Source organism: Phaseolus vulgaris, chromosome 1 (genome assembly GCF_051622355.1).
Source record: "Phaseolus vulgaris cultivar YP4 chromosome 1, ASM5162235v1, whole genome shotgun sequence".
In the NCBI taxonomy this organism is placed as follows: Eukaryota; Viridiplantae; Streptophyta; class Magnoliopsida; order Fabales; family Fabaceae; genus Phaseolus; species Phaseolus vulgaris.
Genome location: NC_143498.1, coordinates 18659205 through 18683795, shown reverse-complemented (window position 1 = coordinate 18683795; position 24591 = coordinate 18659205). Strand labels below are relative to the sequence as shown.

Sequence of the window (24591 nt, the reverse complement as noted above, 5' to 3'; positions counted from 1 at the left end):
AAAATAACCTCAATTTTCAATCACTCTCTGCACTCCATTTTTTACTTTTCAATTTCGACTCATCCAAAAATTGTATGTTACATTTCTATCATTGTGAAAATTGAGTAAAAGAGAAAAATGTGGATACGCAATCATGATAGCTATTTTACTTTTTTTAATCTTGATAAGAACATGGAAATAAAAAAATAATAAATAAAATTTTTAAATTTTTAAAATTGAAAAAAAGGACGAATGATATATTTAATACAAGTTGATTATTTTTATAATTTAATTAATGAAAATATTACTTAAGAATGATTTTATTTATTTTGAATAATACCCATAAAAATACTCAGATCTTTATCTTTATTTGGTTTTTCCTTTAATGAAAAATTTAATATTTTTTTATTTAAAAAGCACATACATATATATATATTGATATTTAAAATATATATATATATATATTATTTAAATAAATATAAATATACATATAATAATAATAAAAATAAAAAATACAAATAAATAGACACAAACATTTAAAATAAATTATAAATTTATCCTTATAATATAAATATATAAATAATAATATCGTTTATTCAAATTTTAATATTAAAAATAAATATATATTAATACTAAAAATAAAAAGCGAATGCAGATGTATACCGCTAGTTTTAATAATATTTTTTTATTTTATTTTAATAACTATCGTAACATCTTATATTTTAATTATATTTTTATCATAAAAATGGATACAAATAGGGGGAGACTCCTTTGTTTTCATCTGTATATTTAATGTTGTTTAAGAAAAGTTATGTTTTGAATGAGAGACATTGATGGATAGAATGTTTTAAGTATTAAAGCTTACACAATTAAATTAAACACTAATTTTAATAATCTTGAAATTAGAATAATTTTTGTGTGTAAAGTATTTAACTTTTATAATATCATGACTTATAAAATTAAGATAAAGAACTTAGGCATTGTGAATATTGTGAGATAATTTAAACTTTGGAAATATTTTGACGTACAAACTGAATCAATTTTCCATATTTAGAGACAAAATGAGAAGCTTTGAATATTTTAGAGAGACCTAACGAGAATACTATAATATCGAATACTAATAGAAGCTTACCCAAGTAAAAAAAGAAGAAGGTAGATTAAAATTTTGTTAGCATTTATCTCACATTTGCGATAAAAAACTAAAACCGAAAAAATGCAATAATATATGACAGTCTCGTGGTTGCTCCTGATGTTTACCACACCACACCACACCCTGAGCCCTCAAACCCTTACCGCATTCATTCGCTCTCTCTTTCCTTCGCTCTATCTCTCTACCTCTCTCCTTCTCTCTATCTATCTTATACCCTGCAATTCGCAAACCCTACCCTCTCAATCTTCTACGCGCGCTTCAACGTTCAACCCTATCTCTCTCTCGCATTCCTTCAGCTATTCGCATTTCCTCTCCTTCTTCTGTTCCGTTTTCGGATCTCTCTGTTTTCCCAATTCCGACAATCCCGAACTCCACGGCGATGGGCGACGGCAAGGTCAATCTCCCCGACGATCTCTTCCCCTCCAAGACTTCCGATTCCCTCAGAGGTGATTTGATTTGATTCATGCCAATTCCCTTCAACTTTAGATTAGGGCTTTTTTTTTCCGAGTTTGTTGAAACACACGTTTTCATTGTCTCGCAATCATTGCTCGATCTCCCTGCCTGGATCCGTTGAATCTCAATCCGCGATTTGTTCTGCGTGTCAATTGCGCGCCCGACAGACGGGCCTGTTCATGCTTGTGTGGCTCTGCAATTTGTTTGTTTTTTTTTCTCTATGTGATTTTGTTAGTGTTTTTTTTAATTGTGGGTTGAGTTGACTTTAGATTGAGGATTGATCTATGTTAGCGTCCTTTTGATTTGTTAGCAGTATATATTGTGATATATGTACTGCTGTTTGCTGAGAAGTGTGGTTCTCTAAGGCCGTTTTTGGAGGGACTAGGAGTAGCTCACTTTGCTGCTGTTGTTAATCTGAATCTGGAATTATCGTGATTTTTTTTTATCGCATAAGTAACCTGATTTGATTGTGCTGCTGGGGTTTTCTTCGGCGTGCGTGGCTGGGTGATTTGATTTGTCTGTTGACTTTTTTAAAAAGGTTTTGTTGATATGTAATTGGAAGTTTTGATGGATATTGCAGATCCCGTCATTAAGCACTTTTGATGTATTTTCAGAAGCTACTCTTTGTACCTTACGAGGAATCAATATAACTGCCTTTTGTTTTGATTTGCTTTTGCATTTTGTTTTTTCTTAAAATACTTCTTATCCAATTTATCTTACTGTACCTTAGGCATTTTAAAAAAAATAATTATAAACAAATTGGAATGACATCTATGTTAATTTGCATTTTGGTTTGTTAGATGAAGCATCCGGAGGACATGGTGGTGAGAAAGGGATTGCAGCGCTACTTGATGATTCGAAAGGTATTGTGTTTATCTTTGTCCAAGTTAAAATCTAGTTGTGTTTCTCTCTTTAATGCATAAATTGTTATGGTTGGTTGATGAAACATTTTACTTTCAGATCAATTGTCATCTGACAACAGCATACCCTTATCCCCACAGTGGCTGTATTCCAAACCTGTTGATGCAAGGACAACTGCCAATCCAGTGGGGGTACGTATTATTTGATGTTTTGGTTTTGCCTGTGTTATTAGACATCCTCCCCCTTTCATGAAATCTATAGGTGTTTCCATTGTTATTCTAAATCATTTTGGTCGCTGAAAGTGTGTCATTTCAGAAACGTGTGAGTTTAACATGTCACTATTGTTTATGCATTTTTTTCTACAATACCGGCACTGAACTTTTTGGAAACAGTGAGAGCGAAGAATTTTGGTCATGGATTCCTTTTTTTATTCAATTTTAGGAGTTTGTGATGTTCTTTTGCTATTTGCCTGGTACTATTGTTATTAAACTTAAAGTGGAGAGGATATATCTTCTTGCACTGAGTTTTAGTTAATTTAGAATATTCTTCCAACTAAATGATAAAGTGTTTTTCTGGACCCGTCTGTCTCATGTAATCAAGGGGTTGTAGTTTAAACTATTATTGTCGATTTAGGTCCCAATTAGCACAGTAGGATTTTCTAGGCATTTTCCTAAAACTAATATGTAAGTGATTAATATCTATTTGGTTGGTTAATCAAGTTTTCTTTTTAAAGCTTAATTCTAATGTGTTTTTTTTTTCTTAAGGTTCAATTTGGGTGGTTATTTAAACTGTAGAGTGTGATATGATCTTGGAAAAATGATAGGATGACATCCACTTACTTGGCTTTTTGTCCCAGGTGAACTCAACTGATCCCATACTGAAAGATAGTTGGCGTTTGGAGGGGTCTCAGGACAAGAAAGACTGGAGGCGGACAACTCCTGATGTTGACATCAGTCGCCGCTGGCGTGAAGAGGAGAGGGAAACAAGCTTGCTTGGGAGAAGGGATCGTAGAAAAGAGGATCGTCGTTTGGAGAATACTTCAACATCAGAGAATAGATCCTTACCCTCTGATCGCTGGCATGAGAGCCGTGGTTCTGGCCATGACTCTAGAAGAGAGAATAAGTGGTCATCAAGATGGGGTCCTGAAGATAAAGAGAAGGATTCTCGAAGTGAAAAAAGAAACGATGTTGAGAAGGAAGATGGTCACACTGAAAAGCAATCATCTGGTGTTGGCAATCGCATTGGATCTGACCGTGACACTGATTCTCGTGATAAATGGAGGCCACGACATCGTTTGGAAGCTCAAGCTGCTGGTGTGGCCACATACCGTGCTGCACCTGGATTTGGGCTGGAAAAAGGACGTACAGAAGGCTCCAATGTGCGATTTTCACCAGGAAGAGGAAGGGCAAACATTAATGGAAACCTACAAATTGTAAGGTCCCCTATAGGCTCTAGTCTTGGATCTGCACTTGTAGACAAGAATAAAACCATATTGGGGAAGTCTAGTCTTGGTGCTGATTCGTATTACTACCCAAGGGGTAAGCTCCTTGATATATATCGCAAGCAAAAGGTTGATCCAAATTTTGATAGCTTGCCTTCTGAGATGGAGCATACATCGCCCTTAACTCAACATGGTTCCATTGAGCCATTAGCATTTGTTGCTCCTGCTGCTGAGGAAGAGGTATGTGAAATGCAAAAGATGGAGAAAGACTTCCATCATGGCTTGCTGATGTGTTTCAATTTTTTGTATTCTGGAAGGGTCATTTTCTTTGTAGCATTGATATTGATTCTACCTTTTGCATCGTTCAGGTTGTCCTTAAAGAAATATGGAAAGGAAAAATTACTAGCAGTGAAGTCTCTGGCTACACCTTTAGAGGAAGGGATGGAGGGTCAAATGATGACATTTCAGGTAACATTATGCATGGATTTGTTTGTTCCTGTAAAATAATTCACTTCCTACCTTTTCTTATCCTCTCCTGCCCTGGCTTATTTCAGGTCCTGTTACTGCAAGTGAAGGAAAACAGCAACCTTCCATTGGCAGTGTTGCAAAGGTTATATCAGGAAGTGATGTCTCAGATGATTCTGATCAAATATTAATTAGTTCAGCATCAACTGCTGCTGGTTTATTGAGAAGCATTGTTGGGGGTGAGAAATCAATTTGTTTTATATTCTACTGTGCTAATCTGTTGAAAGTAAAGATTTTTCAGTTTCTTTACATGTATTGATTGTATGCAAATAATCATCATTTTTAGAAGTTGCAACTGTTCAAGAAGGCCAGCTGAAGCATATGCCAGCTATTGGTGTGCATGGAAGAGATGTGAGTTCTGTTAGCAGCATTGGAGATGGAAGCATTCCAGGAAACACAGTTGCTGAATCGGGAACTTTTGATCTCTATCAGGGACAATCTTCTGCTGTTCTAGAACATGCTAATCGGAATGGTGTTAACTCAATTGGTGCATCTGAAATCGATAGCAATCTACCTGATGATTCTCGCACTCTCTTTGATTTTTCATCTCTGCAGCAAACTCCAAACATTAATCAACAGGACTTCAAAATTAATGAGAAGACATATGTGCCTGAAAGTGTTATTGCTCTTGAGGAGTTGAGTTTGTGCTATCTGGATCCTCAAGGGGAAATTCAAGGACCCTTTCTTGGGATTGACATCATTTTGTGGTTTGAACAAGGATTTTTTGGGATGGACTTACCTGTTCGCTTGTCAGATGCTCCTGAAGGATCACCATTTCGCGAACTTGGTGACATTATGCCTGATTTGAAAGTCAAGACTGGTTTAGGCTCTGGTAGTACTAGGGTTATTCAATCAGAATCTTCTGATGTCATTGGAAGGAACCTAAAAGTAGATGTGCATAATTTTGATTATGATGGATCTTCTGCAAGCGATGATCAACCTTGGTCTTCTTCCCGACCTGATACTAGCTCAAGTATTGGTATTCCTTCTCAAATACCCAATCAAAGTTATCACTCTGAGATCAAGTTCTCTGATGATCAGTGCTTCAATAATATTGTTGCACACGATGAGGGTAATTTATTGGCCTTTTCATACTGCTATTGTCATGTCTATCTACTATTTTGTTATCAATTTATGACTTATTTCTGATATATGCATCTATTTCTTCTTTTATTCATATATTTGTTTTTGTAGATTTCTCTTTGTCAAAATTGGCTGGAAACATAAATGATAAACCTTTGATGAGGCCCATGGATGTCAACGCATTGCATTCTCATCCTACTGGAAAACCTAATGAAGTTGCAGTGAGTGATTCTCACCATGAAGCTGATAAGTTGCACCCATTTGGGTTATTGATGTCTGAACTCAGAGATGGTTCTCATTTAAGGCGTGCACAATCTTCCAATAGTTCTTTGAGATTGGGTGATCAGGGTCATTTTCTAGATCCATTAATGGATAGAGATGCTTCTTTTACTGATCAACAAAACTCTGTTAGTGGCATGGTTAATCAGCCTTCTTTCAGGGAGAAATGGGCTGATAAATATGGGATAATTAGACATTTTCAGGAAGATCAGTTCCTTTCCCATATGGGACAAATTCAGAAAGAAAGGCTTCAGCAGCAGAGTAATATATCTAATCATTTCCCTGCTCATCTTAATGGGTCAGACTTAGAGAGATTTCCAGGTTTTGCTCATTCGCAGAACATGAGCTCCAACCTACAGCAGATGATGCAGAATACTGGATCAGATTTTGAACGTATTCTAGAACATCAGATTCAACAATTCCAGCTTGAGTTTCAGCAACAGCAAGATATGCATCATCAACAATTACTTCACCAACAAATGAAACTTCAGCCCCAGCAACAGTCTCAAGTTCAACAATTGCTTCATGAACAGTTTATGCAGCAGCCAATCCCTGATCCTAATTTTGGGCAGTCCAAACATGATATTTCTAGGGATAACCTGTTAGATCAGGTACAAATGAGGAGATATATTAATGACTTGCAGCTGAATTCACATTCTTTAAGGCACCTTGATCCATCAATGGAACATATTATCCAAGCAAATATGGGCCTCAATGCTTCCCAAGGAAGGCAAGCTGATTTGTCAGACCTCTTGTTGCAAGCAAGGCATGGTAATATATTACCTTCTGAACAACAGCTTCATTTTCAGCAAGATCAGTTGCAGGCCCAACAGTTATCTTTGGCTCTTAGACAGCAATTAGGGTTAGATGGAGAAAGGCATTTTGGTAGGTCATGGCCAATTAATGAAACAGGACAGTTGATTAGAAATCCTGGAACCCATCAACTAGGTCATTCAGCAGGATTTAATGTTTCAGATATCCGCAAACAGCAGCAGAGGCTTGTGACACAAGAGGAGCAATTAAATTATTTGGGGAGGAATCTTCCTGAGCAGAACCAGAGAGGGTTCTATGATAATCCTATGATGTTTGAGAGGTCTGCACCTATTTCCCAAGGAAGGGAATTACATGACCGTCGTCACTATTTACATCGAGGTGATCAAATGGATTCTTTATCCTCTCATCATCTACAGCCATCTGATGATCTTTTCGGTCACCACCCTGATGCTTTCAAGAGTTCACTCCATGTCAACAATGGACATGTGGAAAATAGCTGGATTGATCCCCGGGTGCAACTACAGCAACATCTTGAAGCTGTGAGGCAGAGAAGAGAGTTAGGAGATACTATTTCGGCAACAGATCTGAACATATCTGCATCTGTTGGCTCTCATGAAGACAGTTCAGCACGAGGTTTTATGGACCTACTTCATAAGAAACTGGGTGTTCAATCCGCACAACCATCACCTGTTGATAAATGGCATTCTCTTTCATCAAGAAGTGACAAATCTTGGCATGTTCCCGAGGCTAGTTCAATAATGCATCCTTTTGAACTTCAGCCTGATCATCACCAAGTCCATCTGAATGACCCTTTTTTAGAAAGGGCTCAGAGTACTAATTCCAGTGGCTTAATCCATGATCATTTATCCAGCATGCATATTACTGACCAATACAACAATATAGGCAACACTGAAAGAATGCCTCTTCGGTCTAGATCTGGTTCATTACTTGAAGAGCAATCACTGTTATCTGCTAATATGGACCCTTTACATCCCAATTACAGAATTCCTTTTCAAATTGGTAAATCGTCTATGGAAAAAGACTTACTCGAGTTAGAAGCAAATAAGAGTCAGAGACATGAATATATGGGCACAATTAGCAATTTAGTTCCTGGGATGTCAGATATGTCAGAGCAAGTGGAAAACATCATGAATTCCATGGAACTGCCTGCAATTGCCCATAGTAGACATAGCTCACTGAGCAGTGCAGGTAATATAGTACACCACTGTTGTCCTTAGATGAAGTTCTTGTTTATGATGGTTGAAAATAATAAACAAGTTTCTGCAGGTGGTGATGGTGGCTCATTTGGTCGAGAGATGGGTTTGAATAATTCACGTGGAGATGAGGTTTCTGGTGACAGGTAGCATTTTTTTTGCCGATTGTTCCTTTAGGTCCAAATTGAATATAGCTAAATGGGTTCCAGAAATTTCTCTTAATATATTGATATCTTGCTGGCTGACCTGTTTGCATTACACATTTATTGTGTTCAAAGTCTATTCCTGTATATGGTGCTTTGTTTTTTTTGATATTTTCTATTCCTGTATATCATTTAGTGGTAGGCTGTGCCTTAGGTTGTAGTCTGGTGGATAACCCATAATATTGTTCTGACCCTTTTTCACTACCTGCTAAATTTTCCTCACTTGAAGTAGTTTGCAGATAATTAATTATTGTAGACTTTTTGAATGCAACTGTGAAGAAATTCATTGATTAAATTTATCTTAAATTAATTTAAGTAATTAATCTTCCAAAATGGTGAAAATGGTCTGGGGCTACATTTTGAAAGAATGACAATTCAATCTAGTTATTACCTGAAGTAGTTTGCAGATAATTAATTATTGTAGACTTTTTGAATGCAACTGTGAAGAAATTCATTGATGAAATTTATCTTAAATTAATTTAAGTAATTAATCTTCCAAAATGGTGAAAATGGTCTGGGGCTACATTTTGAAAGAATGACAATTCAATCTAGTTATTATTGTCAAAAGAATGGCAATTTGGATATATCTATGGTTCATGCATTAGTCTTGATGCATATGTATGCATACATGGATGAATTGATATAATTGATATAATTGAATGATTATTATTGGAAAAAATAATTATTTAAAAGGTTTGACTGTCTTTTATTGACAGGATACCCCCTTCAACAAAAGGTTTTGATAATGCTTTCCACAAGCGCCCCCATGTATCTCGGGTTTTATCTTCACCTGATGTCCAGTCAGACCAGCCATCCGTACCCAGTGTCAATCAAAATAACTTAATAAATCTCACATCTAGTGAAGGTATATGATTTTTTCACAGCCCAATTTACCTTTTTCCTTTAATTAAACATTTCAGCTGTCTGAAATATAAGATTCTATGGCAGGGAGACGAGATCCGTCTGCAAATTCTTCGATGAGTAGCATGACAGAAGCTCAGGCTGCTGGGAAAAAGGAGGTTCGGTTTAGATCTTCTTCCTTCAGTGAAGGTGCTGTGTCAGAGACATCATTTATAGACATGCTCAAAAAGCCCGTTCTTCCTGAGGTGATGGTGGACTCGCATGCAGCCATTGGTGTTGGGAATGAGTCATCTGATGCAGCACAAGCAGCTCGAGGCGGGAAAAAGAAAGGGAAGAAAGGAAAACAGATTGATCCTTCACTTCTTGGTTTCAAGGTCTCCAGTAACCGGATCATGATGGGTGAGATTCAACGCCCTGAAGATTGATAGTTAATTGCTTGTAGATTAGGTGTAAAATTTTGCGAATTTTGTTTTTTGGGGATAACGGATAAAATGGTGTACAGTCCGCTAGAGCATAGCTATAATATCTGAATACATCTGTTTTTTTACGATAGGTGTAATAGATTTGCATTTTGAAAGCGTCGACGAGTGTGTACAGAGTCAGTCAGTCACTGATGAGTGTATATAAACGAGGAAGCTATGCTTGTTATATGGTGGATGGTTCTACGATTTTGGTGGGGGATAGACAGAATAGAATCAAAGAGAATTAATTGTATCCATCTTGCTTTGTTAAACACTTTAATTCTTATTCAGTTCTTCATTTCAAAACAAGGTCAAGTCAATCATCTTATATTTCCTACATTTTTTTAACTTGTTACCTTTTTAATATCAAATAAAATTATTAAACTGTGCTAAATTTATTCTGAAGAATTACTCCTTTGTTAGTAATTAGAGATTTTTTAAAAGAGTAATTTTATTTTGAAGCATGATTATAAATTATAAATTATTAAAGTATTTTTAAATGATTAAGTTTAGAAGATAAGGAGTTTAACGATAACTTGAACGCTTCTGTTACGAATAAATTTATTGTTGCATTTTTTAATTTTACTAATTTTCCAAATATTCTAATGTTCTGTCAATTTGGATATTTTCCTATCTTCTACATTTTTGTAGTATAGGGTCAGAGGAACAAAATCCATATACTGTGCACATTAAAGCAGGTTTTTTTTATCACTTTGTTTTTTTAAAAAAGTTTGAATAGTTATAATTGGTGGACGTTCCCCAACATGAATATATCTGGCAGTTCCCATCCCCAAATGATCATCTGGAATGACAAAATGCCAAACTCTAGTTGGTGCATTCCACAGCCTATGAGTGATGACCATCACAGTAGTCCCCTCATCCGATAGTCCATAATTATTTGACTGTTTTTGGAGTTATCCAATAGCTCCATGTTGCTCAACTTCTAAGACTTCCAAGACGAGCAACCAAGTTGTATTTCTTTGGATAGTTACGATAAGGTTTAGCCATTCAATATAAGAATATAAATTATTGGTCGACACAAAAATATTTCTTCCCTATTTTATTTTGAAAATACTAATGTGCTCGGATAAAATACAACATAATTCTACTTTTTTTTGGGGATGACTGCCAGTTTCTTATTCTTTATATTATAAAATCTATTCAAATAAAGAGGGTTAAAATGATTTTAAATTAATTTTAAAATTTTCTTAACTCACTTTTGAAAAAAAAAAGTATTTTACAGTTTTAAGTTTATAGTTAATTTTGTATGTTTTAATACTTTCTTCCGCCCTTCTTTAAAGGTGATAGAGCATGTTATCCAACTCGATGTCGGTTTGGAATAAAGTGACAGGTCTAAATTCATTTTGGTTCTTGAAAATGAAGTTGAAACATTGTTGAACTTTTGTGTGATAAGCTGAAATCAAGTTATCATCTAATAACTCAAGGCAATTGCTATTTACACTCCCCCTACTTCTTCCACTCTATTTATGCCACATGTAATTCTCTCTCCCACAACTCTTTCACCTGCACTCTTCTGGACTACTCTTCATATATTCTCCCCCAAACCATTCCACAACTCATTTGGACTGTTTCTTCCTGAACCTCCATACCTTCTTCTCTCACCTCCATAAGTTTTCAAATTTCCAAAACTGCCCCTTTATAATATTCTGGATTACGTAATCCGGAAGTCATTTTTCAAATTTGTAATTAGTTACCGGATTACATAATCTGGAAGTCATTTTTCAGATACATGATTATTCTCTGGATTATATAATCTGGAAGTCTTATTTAACTTCTGGATTGTGTAATCTGGAAGTCTTATTTAACTTCTGGATTGTGTAATCCGGAAGTCTTTTTTCAAATGAGTTTTCGAATTACATAATCCGGAAATTACTCTATGGGGGTGACACAAGAAGGACAAAAATGTATTTTCATGTTGTGTATGGAGGTCGCAGAAGAAGAAGATATGGAGGTGCAGGAAGAAACACTCACTCATTTGTTACCATCTACAACCATTATTATACATTTGCAGTGGATGATCCTCCACTATTATTGTACTATTATTACACCAAAAATATATTTATTATTATTTGTTGTTATTTTCATCATTCTTATTATTTTGATAATTCTTGGTTGTTTAATTTTTACTTAGTAAGAACTAAGAAAAATGTCTTATGAAAGATTTGTTGCTTTAAACAACTTTTTGTTGGATTATGTGATTAAAAATATTTTTTAATTGGAAAACAAGAAAAAGTTAAAATTGAAATAACTATTAATTTACAGGAAAACTTTATGTCTCACGTGAGAGACATGTGAGACACACATGATTTGTTATTTGAAGAGACTAATAAGTAATTAATAATGAAGGATAAAATAGTAATTAGACTAATAAGGAATAATTTCTTGATAATGCCTTTATTTGATGGACCTACAAAGTAGTTGAGTTCGTGTCTATATAAACTACTAACACAAGGTACCCTCCTTCATGTTTCTCTACTCTAAATCCATCAAGTAAGAGAGATAGTATAAGAGTGAAACCTTAGGATGGAGTTCTCCTTGGTTCCTTGATAAAGTTAGGTCAACCTTCTAACTTTTTCCTAGGTTTCTTAAATTTAAGAGAGTGAGAACAAGAGATCATAGAGACTAAGAGAGGAAATGCAAAATCAACTTGACAACAATTCAATACTCAATCATAGTCCAATTATTACAAATTAGGCACACTTATTTATAGTAGTGATTAAGTCTCACAAAATTGACTCTTAGACTCTTAAATCCTTTCCACTCCCATCATGACATGTAGCATTTGTCTTTTAGGCTTATAAAAATCTTCACTTTTATAATGACGTGGCAATGCTGGCTTCAAGAAACTCTCAAATAAGGAAATGACACATGGCACTAATGACTTGAAGAGTAAAAAAGAAGGAACCTATGAGAGGAAGACACGTGTCACATGGAACTTGTAAAATGTCAAGAATGGAAGAGCAAATGGCGCTACTTGTAGCTCAGAAGGTGGTGCCATGTGAAGTCTTGTGTGGGAGACATATGGATGTTCAACTTGGAGTTAAGGAGCAAAACTTAAGTCCAAAATCCTAGACTACTTTGCCCAAAAAACAAGGCTTAAAAATCCTATTCTACTTAGTTCAAAATACAATTGTCAAAATAAAATTTTAAACTATTTTACAATTTTTACAAGATGTCTTGTATTCTTGATGCTCCAAAATCTCTAGAGTGTTCCAATTCTTAACTTGGGCCTAAAAGATTGTTTGGAGCCCCAAATTGATTCTAATAAGCCCAAACTCATGGTAAACTTCTGATCAATTTTCTAGTGTTGTGACCTCTTTATTCTTGATTGCAGTTTCCTCAGATGGACCTCCATCATCTTAGATCTATATTCATCTAATTAGACCCAGAGCATTGTAGAACTATCTCTCATAGAGAAAAAGGGGTTGGAGTCATCCATCTCATTGAATTTACATATTCCTTTAATATATGTAAGAATCATGTAATTTTAATATCATATTTTGTTTGTTTTTTTTTTTTTTTATATTATGCAACTATTTGAAAATCATTATGTTTTTACATCATATTTTACATGCGGTATCAGAGCATGATTCTTGAATATTTTCTCTCAATTTTATAAATTTTAACTATGAAAATTAGGATTTTTTTAATTTATGAGGGTTTTTACGTATGGTGGTATGAAAAAAAATAATTTATATTTTATCTTATATTATGATTATAGAGTTTTCATTGCACATATTGTTTCTTTTGGTTGTACACATAAAGATTGATGTTTTTGTTGCAAGTTATTCAATATATTTTGTGCATACGAAATTAATGATAATGAAAATGTTAGTTTTTTTTCCATAGAGATGAAACAAATATATGAACTGCTTGACTTGGAATGAGAAAATGAAAGTGATATATATCATTATAACATCAACCTGTATTATATTTGTTAGGAATTAGATTAGTCAACAAAGTGGCCAAACTTTTATGTTTATTTAATTCTAAATTAATGATAATTTATGTCAATTCAATTATTCATAAAAATAAAGGATGCTATATTATATATTTATTGGTTAATGAGTATGTTGAAATTCATTGTTATAAGACATTTATAAATGTAGACAATTTCATGTACATAATTAGTTTTACTTGTATACACAAAGGTAGTATGTGATTTTGATTGATACATGTTTTAATTGTCATTGATATTATAATTATGTTAGCATCATGCATGTTGTATGTTGATGTACCATCCAAAGGAGAATGTCAATATACATTAATTGCGGTGTTTTATGACTTAATACTTATGTGAAACTTCATTATGAGGTGCCAGTTTTCCAATCTGATGAATTCTTATGTTTTCTTTGTGCCAATGTTTAATATGCATAATTTTTTTGTTTGGAAGGAGCGAGTCCTATTACACCTTGGTGTTATGGATATTGACTTGCTACATTGGAAGATAAACTTGTTACAATTAATGACTTTAGTAGCAATGAAAATAAAAACCCTATTATAAAGCTTGGGAAAGATCAAATAGACTCAACTTAATATTCATGATGACGACTATCTCAAATAATACGAAGACAACTCTTCCCAAAGTTGAAAGTGCAAAAAGAGTTTATGGGATTTGTGGGAGAGCACTCACAAACAGATGATAAGTCTCTTGCTGAGACATTAATGAGTACATTGACCACCATGAAGTTTTATGGGTCACACACTATGCATGATGTTATTGATATGATAAATATTGCAACAAGAGTTAAGACCTTGGGAATGGTTGTGCAGGATAACTTTCTTGTACAATTTATTTTGAACTCATTACCGTCTAAGTATATCTCGTTTCAAATTACCTATAATACCATGAATGATAAATGGAATGTGCACTAATTGCATAACACGTTGGTTCAAGAAGAAATAAGGCTTAAAAATTAGGGAAGTAATTCAATCCATTATATAAGCCATCAAGGAAATAAAGGAGTTAAAATTTTTGTGTGCGAAGAAACATGATAAAGGCAATGGGATGTTAATGGTTAATAAGCATCTAGGAAAATTCAGAAGAAAGAATCAAAGGGCAATAATTGCCATTTTTTTGGGAAATTTGGACATTTTCAGAAGGATAGTACAAAACATAAGGCTTGGTTAAAAAATAAGGGTAAACATACTATTTATGTATGTTTTAATCAAATTTAGCTAAAGTTTCCCATAATACATGGTGGATTGATTTTGTATGTATGAATCATATTTTTAATACAATGCAAGGATTCTTTATGACTCGAACCATTAGGCCAAATGAAAAAAAATTGTCTTCATGGGAAAAAACTGAAGTATCTAGTCAAAGTAGTCGAGACTTATTGTTTAATCCTTGTTATTGGACATCATTTAGATTTCTTGAAAACTCTTTATGGTCCTAGCTTATCCATGTTAAGCTATTAGATGGTCTAGTCACCTCTAGACAGTTCAATACCCCACTACATAATCTTATGGGGATAAGTAAGCTTATGAGATTTTGATAATAATAAAAAATATAAAAATTAGTAAAGGTTTCTAACAAATTTGATTTTCTTGTGCAATGTTAAGTTAAACATGTAGATTGTCTACAATAATAACATGTTAAATGATCTCATAATGTTAAACGGTATCATCGTGCTAAACGTGTTAGACAATCTCATAAGTGTTAAACTTGGTAGATGGTCTCACAATATAGTCTTTGTTTACTCGCTAGATGGTATATTATGTATGATATTTTCGAACTTAATTATTTGGTTATGCAAAAGATTTATAAACTCTTAAATAGTTATTAATCATTAACGAAATTTGTATCAATCATGATTAATCATTTAAATCAAAGATATGCTTAAGCGTTTTAAGACTACACAAGTATAAAAAGTTTTCAAAATACATTATTAATAGAAGATTTTGAAAACAAAAGTTTTTCAAATTATTGATTTTGACTTTGCCAATTTGATTTTCTTTTATTACAGTATATTAAAAATCTGTTTGAATTGTTTCCATAAGCAGATAAATGTTCAAGATGCGCAAAATCCATCTGTGCAAATGTTTCCTTTCTGAGCGTCTCTTACTAAAATAATAAAGATATGGCAGAGCGAAAATTGTGCAACATTAGGTCTTGCTCTTTCGAGTTTTAAACAATCATCCTTGAAAAAAATTATATAAAGGTTTACAGGACCAAGATGAATAAGAAAAATTAGAACAATATTGTACAAAAAGATTCAACATACACTAGATTTTCAAATTAGCTTTTTAGAAAGTCTAGTCGTTTAGGTTGTGTGTTTAAATCCTATAATTCTTCATATTGTGAAGTATACCCAATGAGCTTTGTTTATACTCTCTCTGAGAGTGTTTTATTGTATTTTGAGAGGTCTTAGTCTTACGGGGAGATTAAGATTGGTATAACCTAGAAAGGTTTGTGTACTTGCTATAACCCGAAGAGGTTTGTGTATGTGGAACAAGGCTTTGATGTCTCCTAACCTCTATGGATTGCTTGAAGGATGGATGTAGCTTGTGTGTGTGTGTTATGAGTAGTTTGAATTATAAATCCACTCATAGTTAGGATTCAAAGCTGGTTTCAATAAAATCCTTTTGAAAAAGTGTGTTTTACAGAGAAGTGGAAAAACAACCTGTTGTTTTATCGTTTCAATCGGTTGTTTTACACTTAGTGTTTTTGAAACAGGTTTTGACAAAGATTGAATTGGTTGACTTTGTTGTCAAACTAATTCAATCAGTTGTTTCAAAAAATCAATCGAATTGTTTTTTGAATTTTCTTAACAGAATCTGTTAAGTTTGGTAAATATGTTTTGACTGATTTCAAACTGATTTGACACTGATATGACACTTGCATTAAATATTTTTAATAGCTAAATGGAGCCTTTATAATATGTTTTTACGCTCCTAGTTGTAAGAAACTTAAGAGATTTACAAGATTACCTTTGAAATCAAGTTTTCCAAGATTGCTTAAAGCTTTAGATTTTTCCTAAAAGTGGAATAGGACTTCTGTGTAATCTGTCAATTCATTCATGATTGTATCAGGTGTGATCTTTCCTTTTCTCTCTTAGCTTTGTAATTCTGTAATAGAACTGGTGTGACAAAGAGTCAGAGGGTGTTCTGATATGTGGTGTGTTGTATTGCCAAAGGAAGTGTGTGTTCTTGAGGGGTTCAAGATCACTTCTTTGGTGTGTGTGTGTGGTTGTAATCTGTGGTTGATTACATAATGGAATACTTAGTGGTTTCTGGGGACTGGATGTAGCTCTTGGTGTAAGAGTGAACTAGTATAAATATGTTTGTGTGATTCTATCTTTTCCTTATCTCAATTATATTTGTTTTAGGTTGTTTTTATTCACTACTGATAAAAACATCCGGTTGAATCGCATAAACAACCGATTGATTTTTTGGAAATCAACTAAAATAATTTTATAACTTGTGCATTCTGATTCCATTGGCTTTCTCCATACCTTCAAAGTTTTTAAAAGTCGTTTAAAAAAATTCACCCCCCTCTTGTTTAATGCCATAAATTCTAACAATTGGTATAAGAGCTTAGTTCTTAAAAGTTACTCAAGTTTCGATCCTAAATCTTTTTGAAAATGGCTGATAACCTACCTTTTGGGGAACGTGCTTCTATAAATAGACCACCACTGTTTTGTTGTGTAAATTACCAATTCTGGAAGGTAAGGATGAAAATCTTTGTTGAATCAATTGACAAAGGTATTTGGGATGCAATTAAAAATGATTCTTTTATCCCTATGATTGAAAATGAAAAAGTGTTTTACGAAAAGCCTCGGTCTCAATGGACTGAAATTGAAAGTAAAGGAGCTCAATATGATTGTCTGATAAAAACATCATCTCTTCTTCTTTAAATTCTGATGAGTTTTTCAGGATCTCAAAATGTGCTTCTGCAAAGGAGATGTGGGACATCCTTGAGGTTACCCATGAAGGCACAATTGATGTGAAGAACAACAAGGACAAAAACCAACCAACAAACAAGTGCAATAACAAGAATGTTTTCTACAAATTACACTTGTTTAGGATGTGGAAAACAGGGACAAATAAAAGCTGAATGTCCCAGCAAAGAAAGTAAAGAGAAGAAGTCCAGCAAGAAGTTTGAAAAGAAGGGGAAATTGAAAAGGGACTACATTTCTTGGCATGACAATGATGTATCATCATCAAGTGGTTGTTCAAGTGAAGAAGAAGAGGCAAATTTGTGTCTAATGGCCAAGGATGAAAACGACACAAGCAATGTAAGTTCCTGTTCCTCTGTCAATATTGAAAATTATAATAAGCTTCTTGAAGCTTTCAAAGAAACACATGAGGAAGCTAATAGATTGGCTCTCTTGAACAACCGATTGAAAGGTTTAAACAATTGGTGGAAAACAGAGTTAAAACACTGGAAGAAGAGCTGGAAAATTCAAATAATGGTTTTGAAAATCTAGAATTGATTTATAAAAACTCTTCTTGCAAGTGTAACTCTAGTGTTTGTGAAAACTGTGAATCTCTTGAAAGGAAGGTTCACTATCTTGTAAAAATAGTGGACAAGCTTGCAAAAGGAAAATAAAATTTTGAGACTGTTCTAGCATCTCAAAATTAGTGTTTTTGGAAGGTTTGGGTTTTTATCCACAAAGCAAGAAAAATGGAATTTCAAAGCCTCACTCCACTATAACAGAAAAACAACTGATTGAAAAATCAAAACAACCGATTGTTACATGTTTTTACTGCATGAAAAGTGACCATTCTATTAGGTTTTGTAAAATTAGGAAATTTTATGTTCCTAAAGGTACTAAGAAGTGGATTCCTAAGGTTTTTAAGGTTCCTACTAACATCATTGGACCCAAATTCATAAGGGGACCAAATCTTGCTTCTTAATCTTTTCTTCTAGGTATCCTTGGCTGCCAAGAATCATTTATGGGCTTCAAGAATGACTGCTAAAGGGAAAAACATCAAGAGCAAAGTCTATCTCTGTGCCTGTACTTTGAATTGTATATGTCTTGCAAGGTTCTTTGAAATTCAAGACATATCTTGGTAATGGTTGATCAAAAGAGAAACTTCAAGAATAAAGAGAGGTTCTTTGTGCAAAGAAAACTGGTTTGTGTGTGCCCTATTATCTTGCTGATATACCTGCTTTGTGTATGCATAAATTATGTTTTGCGGAACCTTTCAAGTTCAGGTGCTCTGATGAAGACTAATCAAAATGATGCTTATTATTATGGTTCAAGAGCATACACCTTACTCAAATTCTTTACAAGTAAAAAATTCATGACCTATGTAAAGTAAGTTGTATATGTTCATCCTATGCTTTTGGCCTCATAAGACCAAATGAACTTCTAAACATGTTGAGGTAATGCAAAGGTATGAATGTATTTCATTATGAATTTCCCATCACTTTGAAAGATGATTTACTTTGAAAAACATTTTCTTGCTGTCTTAGAAAAATAACCGATTGTTTTCACGAAACAACCGATTGTTTTACCTCTGGCACATTTGAATAAAGCTGTTATGAATTCTTATGCATGATTGCAACTATTTCTTTTCTTTCAAAACCCATTGTGGGTCAAAAATGCATTTATTGAGCCTCTGAATCAGATAATAAAGAGATGTACTCTTTGTTTTCCTTGAAATTCAAAGTTTTTTTTATGAATGGCAACCACATTGGTGGTCATGGGGTTGATGAATATTTGTGAATGTGATTACATTTGAAGTCTTCACCTTGCTTGGAGATGGTGAATCAAAATGTATCTTTTGAAACGTCTGGAAGGTTTGATCTTAGTAGAAGAGAGAATATTTCTACGAAATCCACCTTTGGATCAAATTTTACAAGCTATCTCAATCAAGAATGGATACCATTCTTGGGATGCAGAGGTTGAGAGCCCTACATTGTCAAACATAAATATGGAAATACATGTTGGTTTTCTAGTTGCAACTATTAGCAGTACTGAATAAGATGATAAGAACACCTTTTTGCACAAGTTGGAATTCTGTCCAGAAAACAACAGGTTGATTATAAGAACAACATGTTGAAATTCTGCAACAGGATGATCAGCCTAAAAAGAAAATGGAGAATATGATTTTAGATGGTGAGACCAACTTGAAGATGAACTTTTTGAAGTGCTCCATTGTTGGTATTGCATATGGTGTACACTCTAGTGAGGTTGAACTTGTTGCAACAAAGTAAATAGCTTCTGATATTGGGGACCAAAGATGTAAGGTTTTATGAAGAAATTCCAATGAAGGTCAACTTGTTATTCTTGGGTCATTCCTGTACCGGTACTATGTTTGGGTCATGTTCATAAGGGAGATTTGGACTAATATGCTTGCAATATGGAATTGAAAATATTTTCCCAACTACTATCCTACAAATGTCAAAAAGAAGTATTCCTGGTTAAGTTGGTGTTGTTGGCATTGCTGGTATCTTTTGTTTTCAATTTTGGAACTAATACTTTGATGAAGCAATACTTTGATGTCTTCCTTGAAGGAGAACTGTTGGATGAAGAAAAGAAAGGGGGAGAATTGGTGGTTTGTGTGTTATAATTCTGCACTCTTATGGTGTGTTTAAAACTGCCCTAGACTCTTGCTGCCATTGCTTTAATTCACCATAGTTCTGCTGCTACACACATTGGTTTTCTGGTTAATTTTGCTGCTGCCATAACTCTTATACACTACAAATTTCTGCTGCATTTCTGGTATGGTATCACAATTTTGTTACTGAAATGGTGCTGCTATATTCACTGATTCATACTAGTTTTCATTATGGAAAACTCTAATGCAGAAGATAGGTTTTTTCTCTTTAGAAATGAGTTGGGTATTATTGATTCTCAAACTCTTTCTTTATTCTATTTTTATCCCTCCTATTATTCTATTTGTGAAGACAAATAGGCAGAGAATATGTTGGTTTGTATGCTGGTTTATTGCTGGATTATATTTGTTTTAATTGTAGGTTTAAGGCTGTGAAGAAACTCTGATTTTGCATCTCACTTACACTGGTTTTTCACATTGATTTTGCTGATTTTCTTTGTGAAAATCACATAGTGAAAAATTGTTTAGTGTGCAAGGGAATCTGGATATGATTGCTCTGGTACTGTATTTGTTTAGTTATTTTGTAGGTACTATAAAATTCAAACAGAACAACACAAGCAAACCAGAGATTTGTTTTGAACCAATAAGGGAAGATTGTGGAACAAGGCTTTGATGTCTCCAAACCTCTATGGATTGCTTGAAGGCTGGATGTAGCTTGTGTGTGTATTCTGAGTAGTTTGAATTGTAAATCCACTCTTAGTTAGGATTCAAAGTTGGTTTAAATAAAATCCTTTTGAAAAAGAGTGTTTTACAAAGAAGTGAAAACAACCTGTTGTTTTATCGTTTCAATCGGTTCTTTTACACTTAGTATTTTTGAAACAGGTTTTGACAAGGCTTGAATTGGTTGACTTTGCTATCAAACCAAATCAATCAGTTGTTTCGAAAATCAACCGATTATTTTTTGAATTTTCTTAACAGAATCTGTTAAGTTTGGTAAATCTGTTTTGTTTGATTTCAAACTGATTTGGAACTTGCATTAAATGTTTTTAACAGCTACATAGAGCCTTTATAATATGTTTCTACGCTTCTAGTTGTAAGACACTTAATAGATGTTCCTTCCGGTTGACTCAAAACGCTTTCGTACGTCTACGTCACACTCACGTCCAGAGTCCTTGCGTTCGTGTATGTTATCCTGCGATGAACACTTGAAACACAAAGACAATGGGCGCCCTAGCGGCCGTTTGCACTCCGACGCTCAAGTCAGTACTAGGGCTAGGAAACACCAAAAAATGTATACTCTTGCTCTTGTGTGTGTGTAACGGTGCAAGAGGATTCTCCCCTGGCCAAGTCTATTAACTTACTATTTACAGATTGAAAACTAGGGTTTCCTATTTACCTGAAAATCGGCCTTTCTGATGGGCGGGCCCAACACTGTCGTTACCTTACTCTTAGGATAACCTAGCGCGTGGGGTCCCTAACTAGAGTGCAACCTCTGACGGGATGACCACCTGGATGCCTCCTCATGCACCCGATCTCTAGGGTCACCCGCCTCTGAGAGTGCCCTAGTTGTTCACGTGCCATGCATGCAGCTCACCCCTGATCATGGCCTTTGCTGGCCATATCCTTCTAGTGGCTTTTATACTTTGTGTCACGCATGAATGCGTCGACCACTCCACATGCATGGGCACTTGTAATCTATGCTTCTCCCTTACTAATAACTGGTGTGTGATCTGGGATCCACTTCTTGTGGCCCATCTCTACTATTTGAACTTCCGATGTCCGACCTCTCCACACTGCTGAGTGGCAAGTCGGTGCATCCTGATGACCGATGTTTGACCACTCTCGGCTCCTTTGGCGCACGTGTTTTGCGAGGTACTAGCCCGCGCTGCTCGTGGGACCCGTTTACGTGGCACCAACATTACCAGTGGTTAGTCAACACCTAGGGACTGGTCAGTACAATAGATTTACAAGATTGCCTTTGAAATCAAGTTTTTCAAGATTTGCTTAAAGCTTTGGATTTTTTCCTAAGAGTGGAATATGACTTTTGTGTAATTTGTCAATTCATTCAGGATTGTATCAGGTGTGATTTTTCCTTTTCTCTCTTAGCTTTGTAATTTTGTAATAGAATTGGTGTGACACAGAGTTAGAGGGTGTTCTGATCTGTGGTGTGTTGTATTGCCAAAGAAAGTGTGTTCTTGAGGGGTTCAAGATCACTTCTTTGGTGGGTGTGTGGTTGTAATTTGTTGTTGATTACATAGTGGAATTCCTTGTGGTTTATGGGGACTGGATGTAGCTCTTGGTGTAATAATGAACCAATATAAATCTGTTTGTGTGATTCTCTCATTCCCTTATCTCAATTATATATGTTTTAAGTTGTTTTTATTCACTGCTGATAAAAACAACCGGTTGAATCGCATAAACAACCAGTTGATTATTTGGAAATCAACTAAAACAATTTTATAACTTGTGCATTCTGATTCCAGGGCCAAATAGTCTTTGATTACATCAATTTATGCACCTAAATTGGGTAAAATAAAGAAGATTTAGTATGAAAACTAACTTCTTCCCACTTAGAATTAATATGATGCATTTAATGATCTTATGTTGAAATTATTGAAGTCTTGTAGGAATGAGAGAAAAATGAGAAAAACGGGACCATATGCTAAGTGCATGCAATTAATTAATAAAAAAAAGCCAATCCATTGAGCGGATTCCCCATGCACAAAGTGAATCAGTTGTGAAAAAGGAAGTTAGATGAGGTACAACGATGGAAAACACTCTTCTTCTAGTAGACTTCTTTGTAATTTCTTCTTTGAATAGAAGATGAAGGAGAGTTGAAGAGTGAAAGTGATGGAGGACCATCCTCACTTCCCAAGACATCATACACGAAGCTAAGAGTAGAGATAAATCTTAAGATATACAAAATAAATATTTGTCTTAGCTTGTATAAAAATTTATAAAAAGTAGAGTAGATAATCCTGTTGAAGCTGGATGAAGCTTCTTATCTGGTGTCCTAGTGTGTGTTTGATGTAGAAAACAACAAGTTTGCTTTGAAGGTTGTAATGTGTAATTAGGTGATCTTGTATATAGGTTAGAGTGGTTTAAGGTTGCCTTTTTCTTTCATGACCTACCTTATATGCCTAATCAGGTCGTAAGATCAAGCACAAGAAGTGATTTAATTTCCTAAAAACTACTTTAAGTTTTCTCAAAATCAAGTTACTGCACAAAAATAAATCTGTTGATTTGTAAAATAATAGATTTATTTATGAACTGTTGAAATGTTTTTAAAATTTTGTTAGGGCACCAAACAAATTGTTGCAGATCGTTTTTTCTGTTAAGATGAGTTGGAAGTATTTTCAGAAAAACTATTTGTTTAGTTTTGATTTAACCTATTCTTTTTACAACAACTTTAAAACTGTTTTTTGAAAAGTTGTTAGAAACTGTTTTCTATATAAAGAGAGGCTCTTCTCACATGAAAGGTAGGTGTGCAATCACGTTTTAAACAGAGGTCAAATGTTTTCAGTGAGTGTGAAGGATTTGAATGAATTTTTGAAAGGTTTTCAAAAAGAACTTGAAGAGTGCTTGTTCTTTGGATGCCTTGATCTTGGTAAAGGTGCTGGTGCTGTTGTGCTGCAATTCGGGCTACTAGTTTTCAATTTCTTGTATCTTGTTTCAGGTGTTATCCTTCCTTAATTCATTCTTGCGTAAAGGTGTTTATGTAAGTCACTTCTTGATAGGGTTTCTTGAAGTGCAAGTAGTGTTGAAATAGGGTTTTTTAGCTATGGTTGCCTTGTTCTTGTAGGGTTAAAGAACTGCAAGGTGTTGTATTTGATTTGAACTATTTTTAGTGAATTTCACCTTGGTGTGAGGTGAAAATGGATGTAGCTCTTTATGAGTGAACCAGTATAGATTATGCTTGCATCATTCTTCTCATCCCTGCAGTCTTTTCTGGTTAATTGGATAATCTGTCAGGAAATAAATCTGTTCATTTAAAATTGAATCTGTTATTTTTGGGCTTGCCCATATTGTTCTTCTTTGTTATGGAATTTTTTTTTAATCACAAATAAGCTTTCTGAATCTGAGTGTTGACTTGTTTAAGAACAAACAAATTTCTTCATAATATCTTGGTTAAAGATTCGCTTTCTTTAAAGAATTGTATCAAAGGAACTTGTGTTGATCTCTTGATGTAAATCTTGTTCTTATAGCTGCTGTAAAAATAACTCATCTTATTTTGGAGAATTTTTCTGTTTGATCTCAATGCTAATTTGAACAAGTTCTATTTTTGATAAAGTGTGTTGAAAAATAAATATGTTCTTTTCAAAATCAATTTGTTCTTTTTCTTCTGAATTACTGTAGATCAGTTTGTGTTTGCGAAAATATTATAACTTCAATTCACCCCTCCTCTCCTTGAACTTAGACACTAATAGACCCAACAATTGGTATCAAGAGTTAGGACTTGTATTTTACTCAAGTTTGTGCATTATGTATGAGTTTAAAATTCCTTTTGCTAAAGGTGCGTCTATTAATATACCTTCTATGTTTGGTGGTGTGAATTATGCATTATGGAAAATTAGAATGAAAATTTTCATGGAATCTATTAACATGGGAATTTGGTATGCAGTGGTCAATGGACCTTTTGTGCATATGCAGGTTGTCAAAGAGAAAAATGTGAAGAAGCCTTGGTCTAAATGGAGTGAAAGTGAGAGAAAGAAGGCTCAATATGATTCTCTAGCCAAAAACATCATCACCTCTGCATTGAATATGGATGAGTTCTTTA

General features: G+C 34.3%; 1 protein-coding gene across 1 annotated transcript; it reads left to right on the top strand.

Annotated features, from left to right (window-relative positions):
* Positions 1 to 1199: 1199 nt before the first annotated feature.
* On the top strand, positions 1200 to 9541 carry LOC137813653 (uncharacterized). The gene is made up of 11 exons (XM_068616019.1): positions 1200 to 1575; positions 2383 to 2445; positions 2543 to 2634; positions 3300 to 4124; positions 4253 to 4352; positions 4439 to 4588; positions 4696 to 5481; positions 5604 to 7754; positions 7833 to 7905; positions 8679 to 8827; positions 8911 to 9541. The coding sequence occupies exons 1-11, from the start codon at positions 1509 to 1511 to the stop codon at positions 9246 to 9248; spliced, it is 4794 nt and encodes a 1597-aa protein (XP_068472120.1). The 5' UTR covers positions 1200 to 1508; the 3' UTR covers positions 9249 to 9541.
* The last annotated feature ends 15050 nt before the right edge of the window (positions 9542 to 24591 follow it).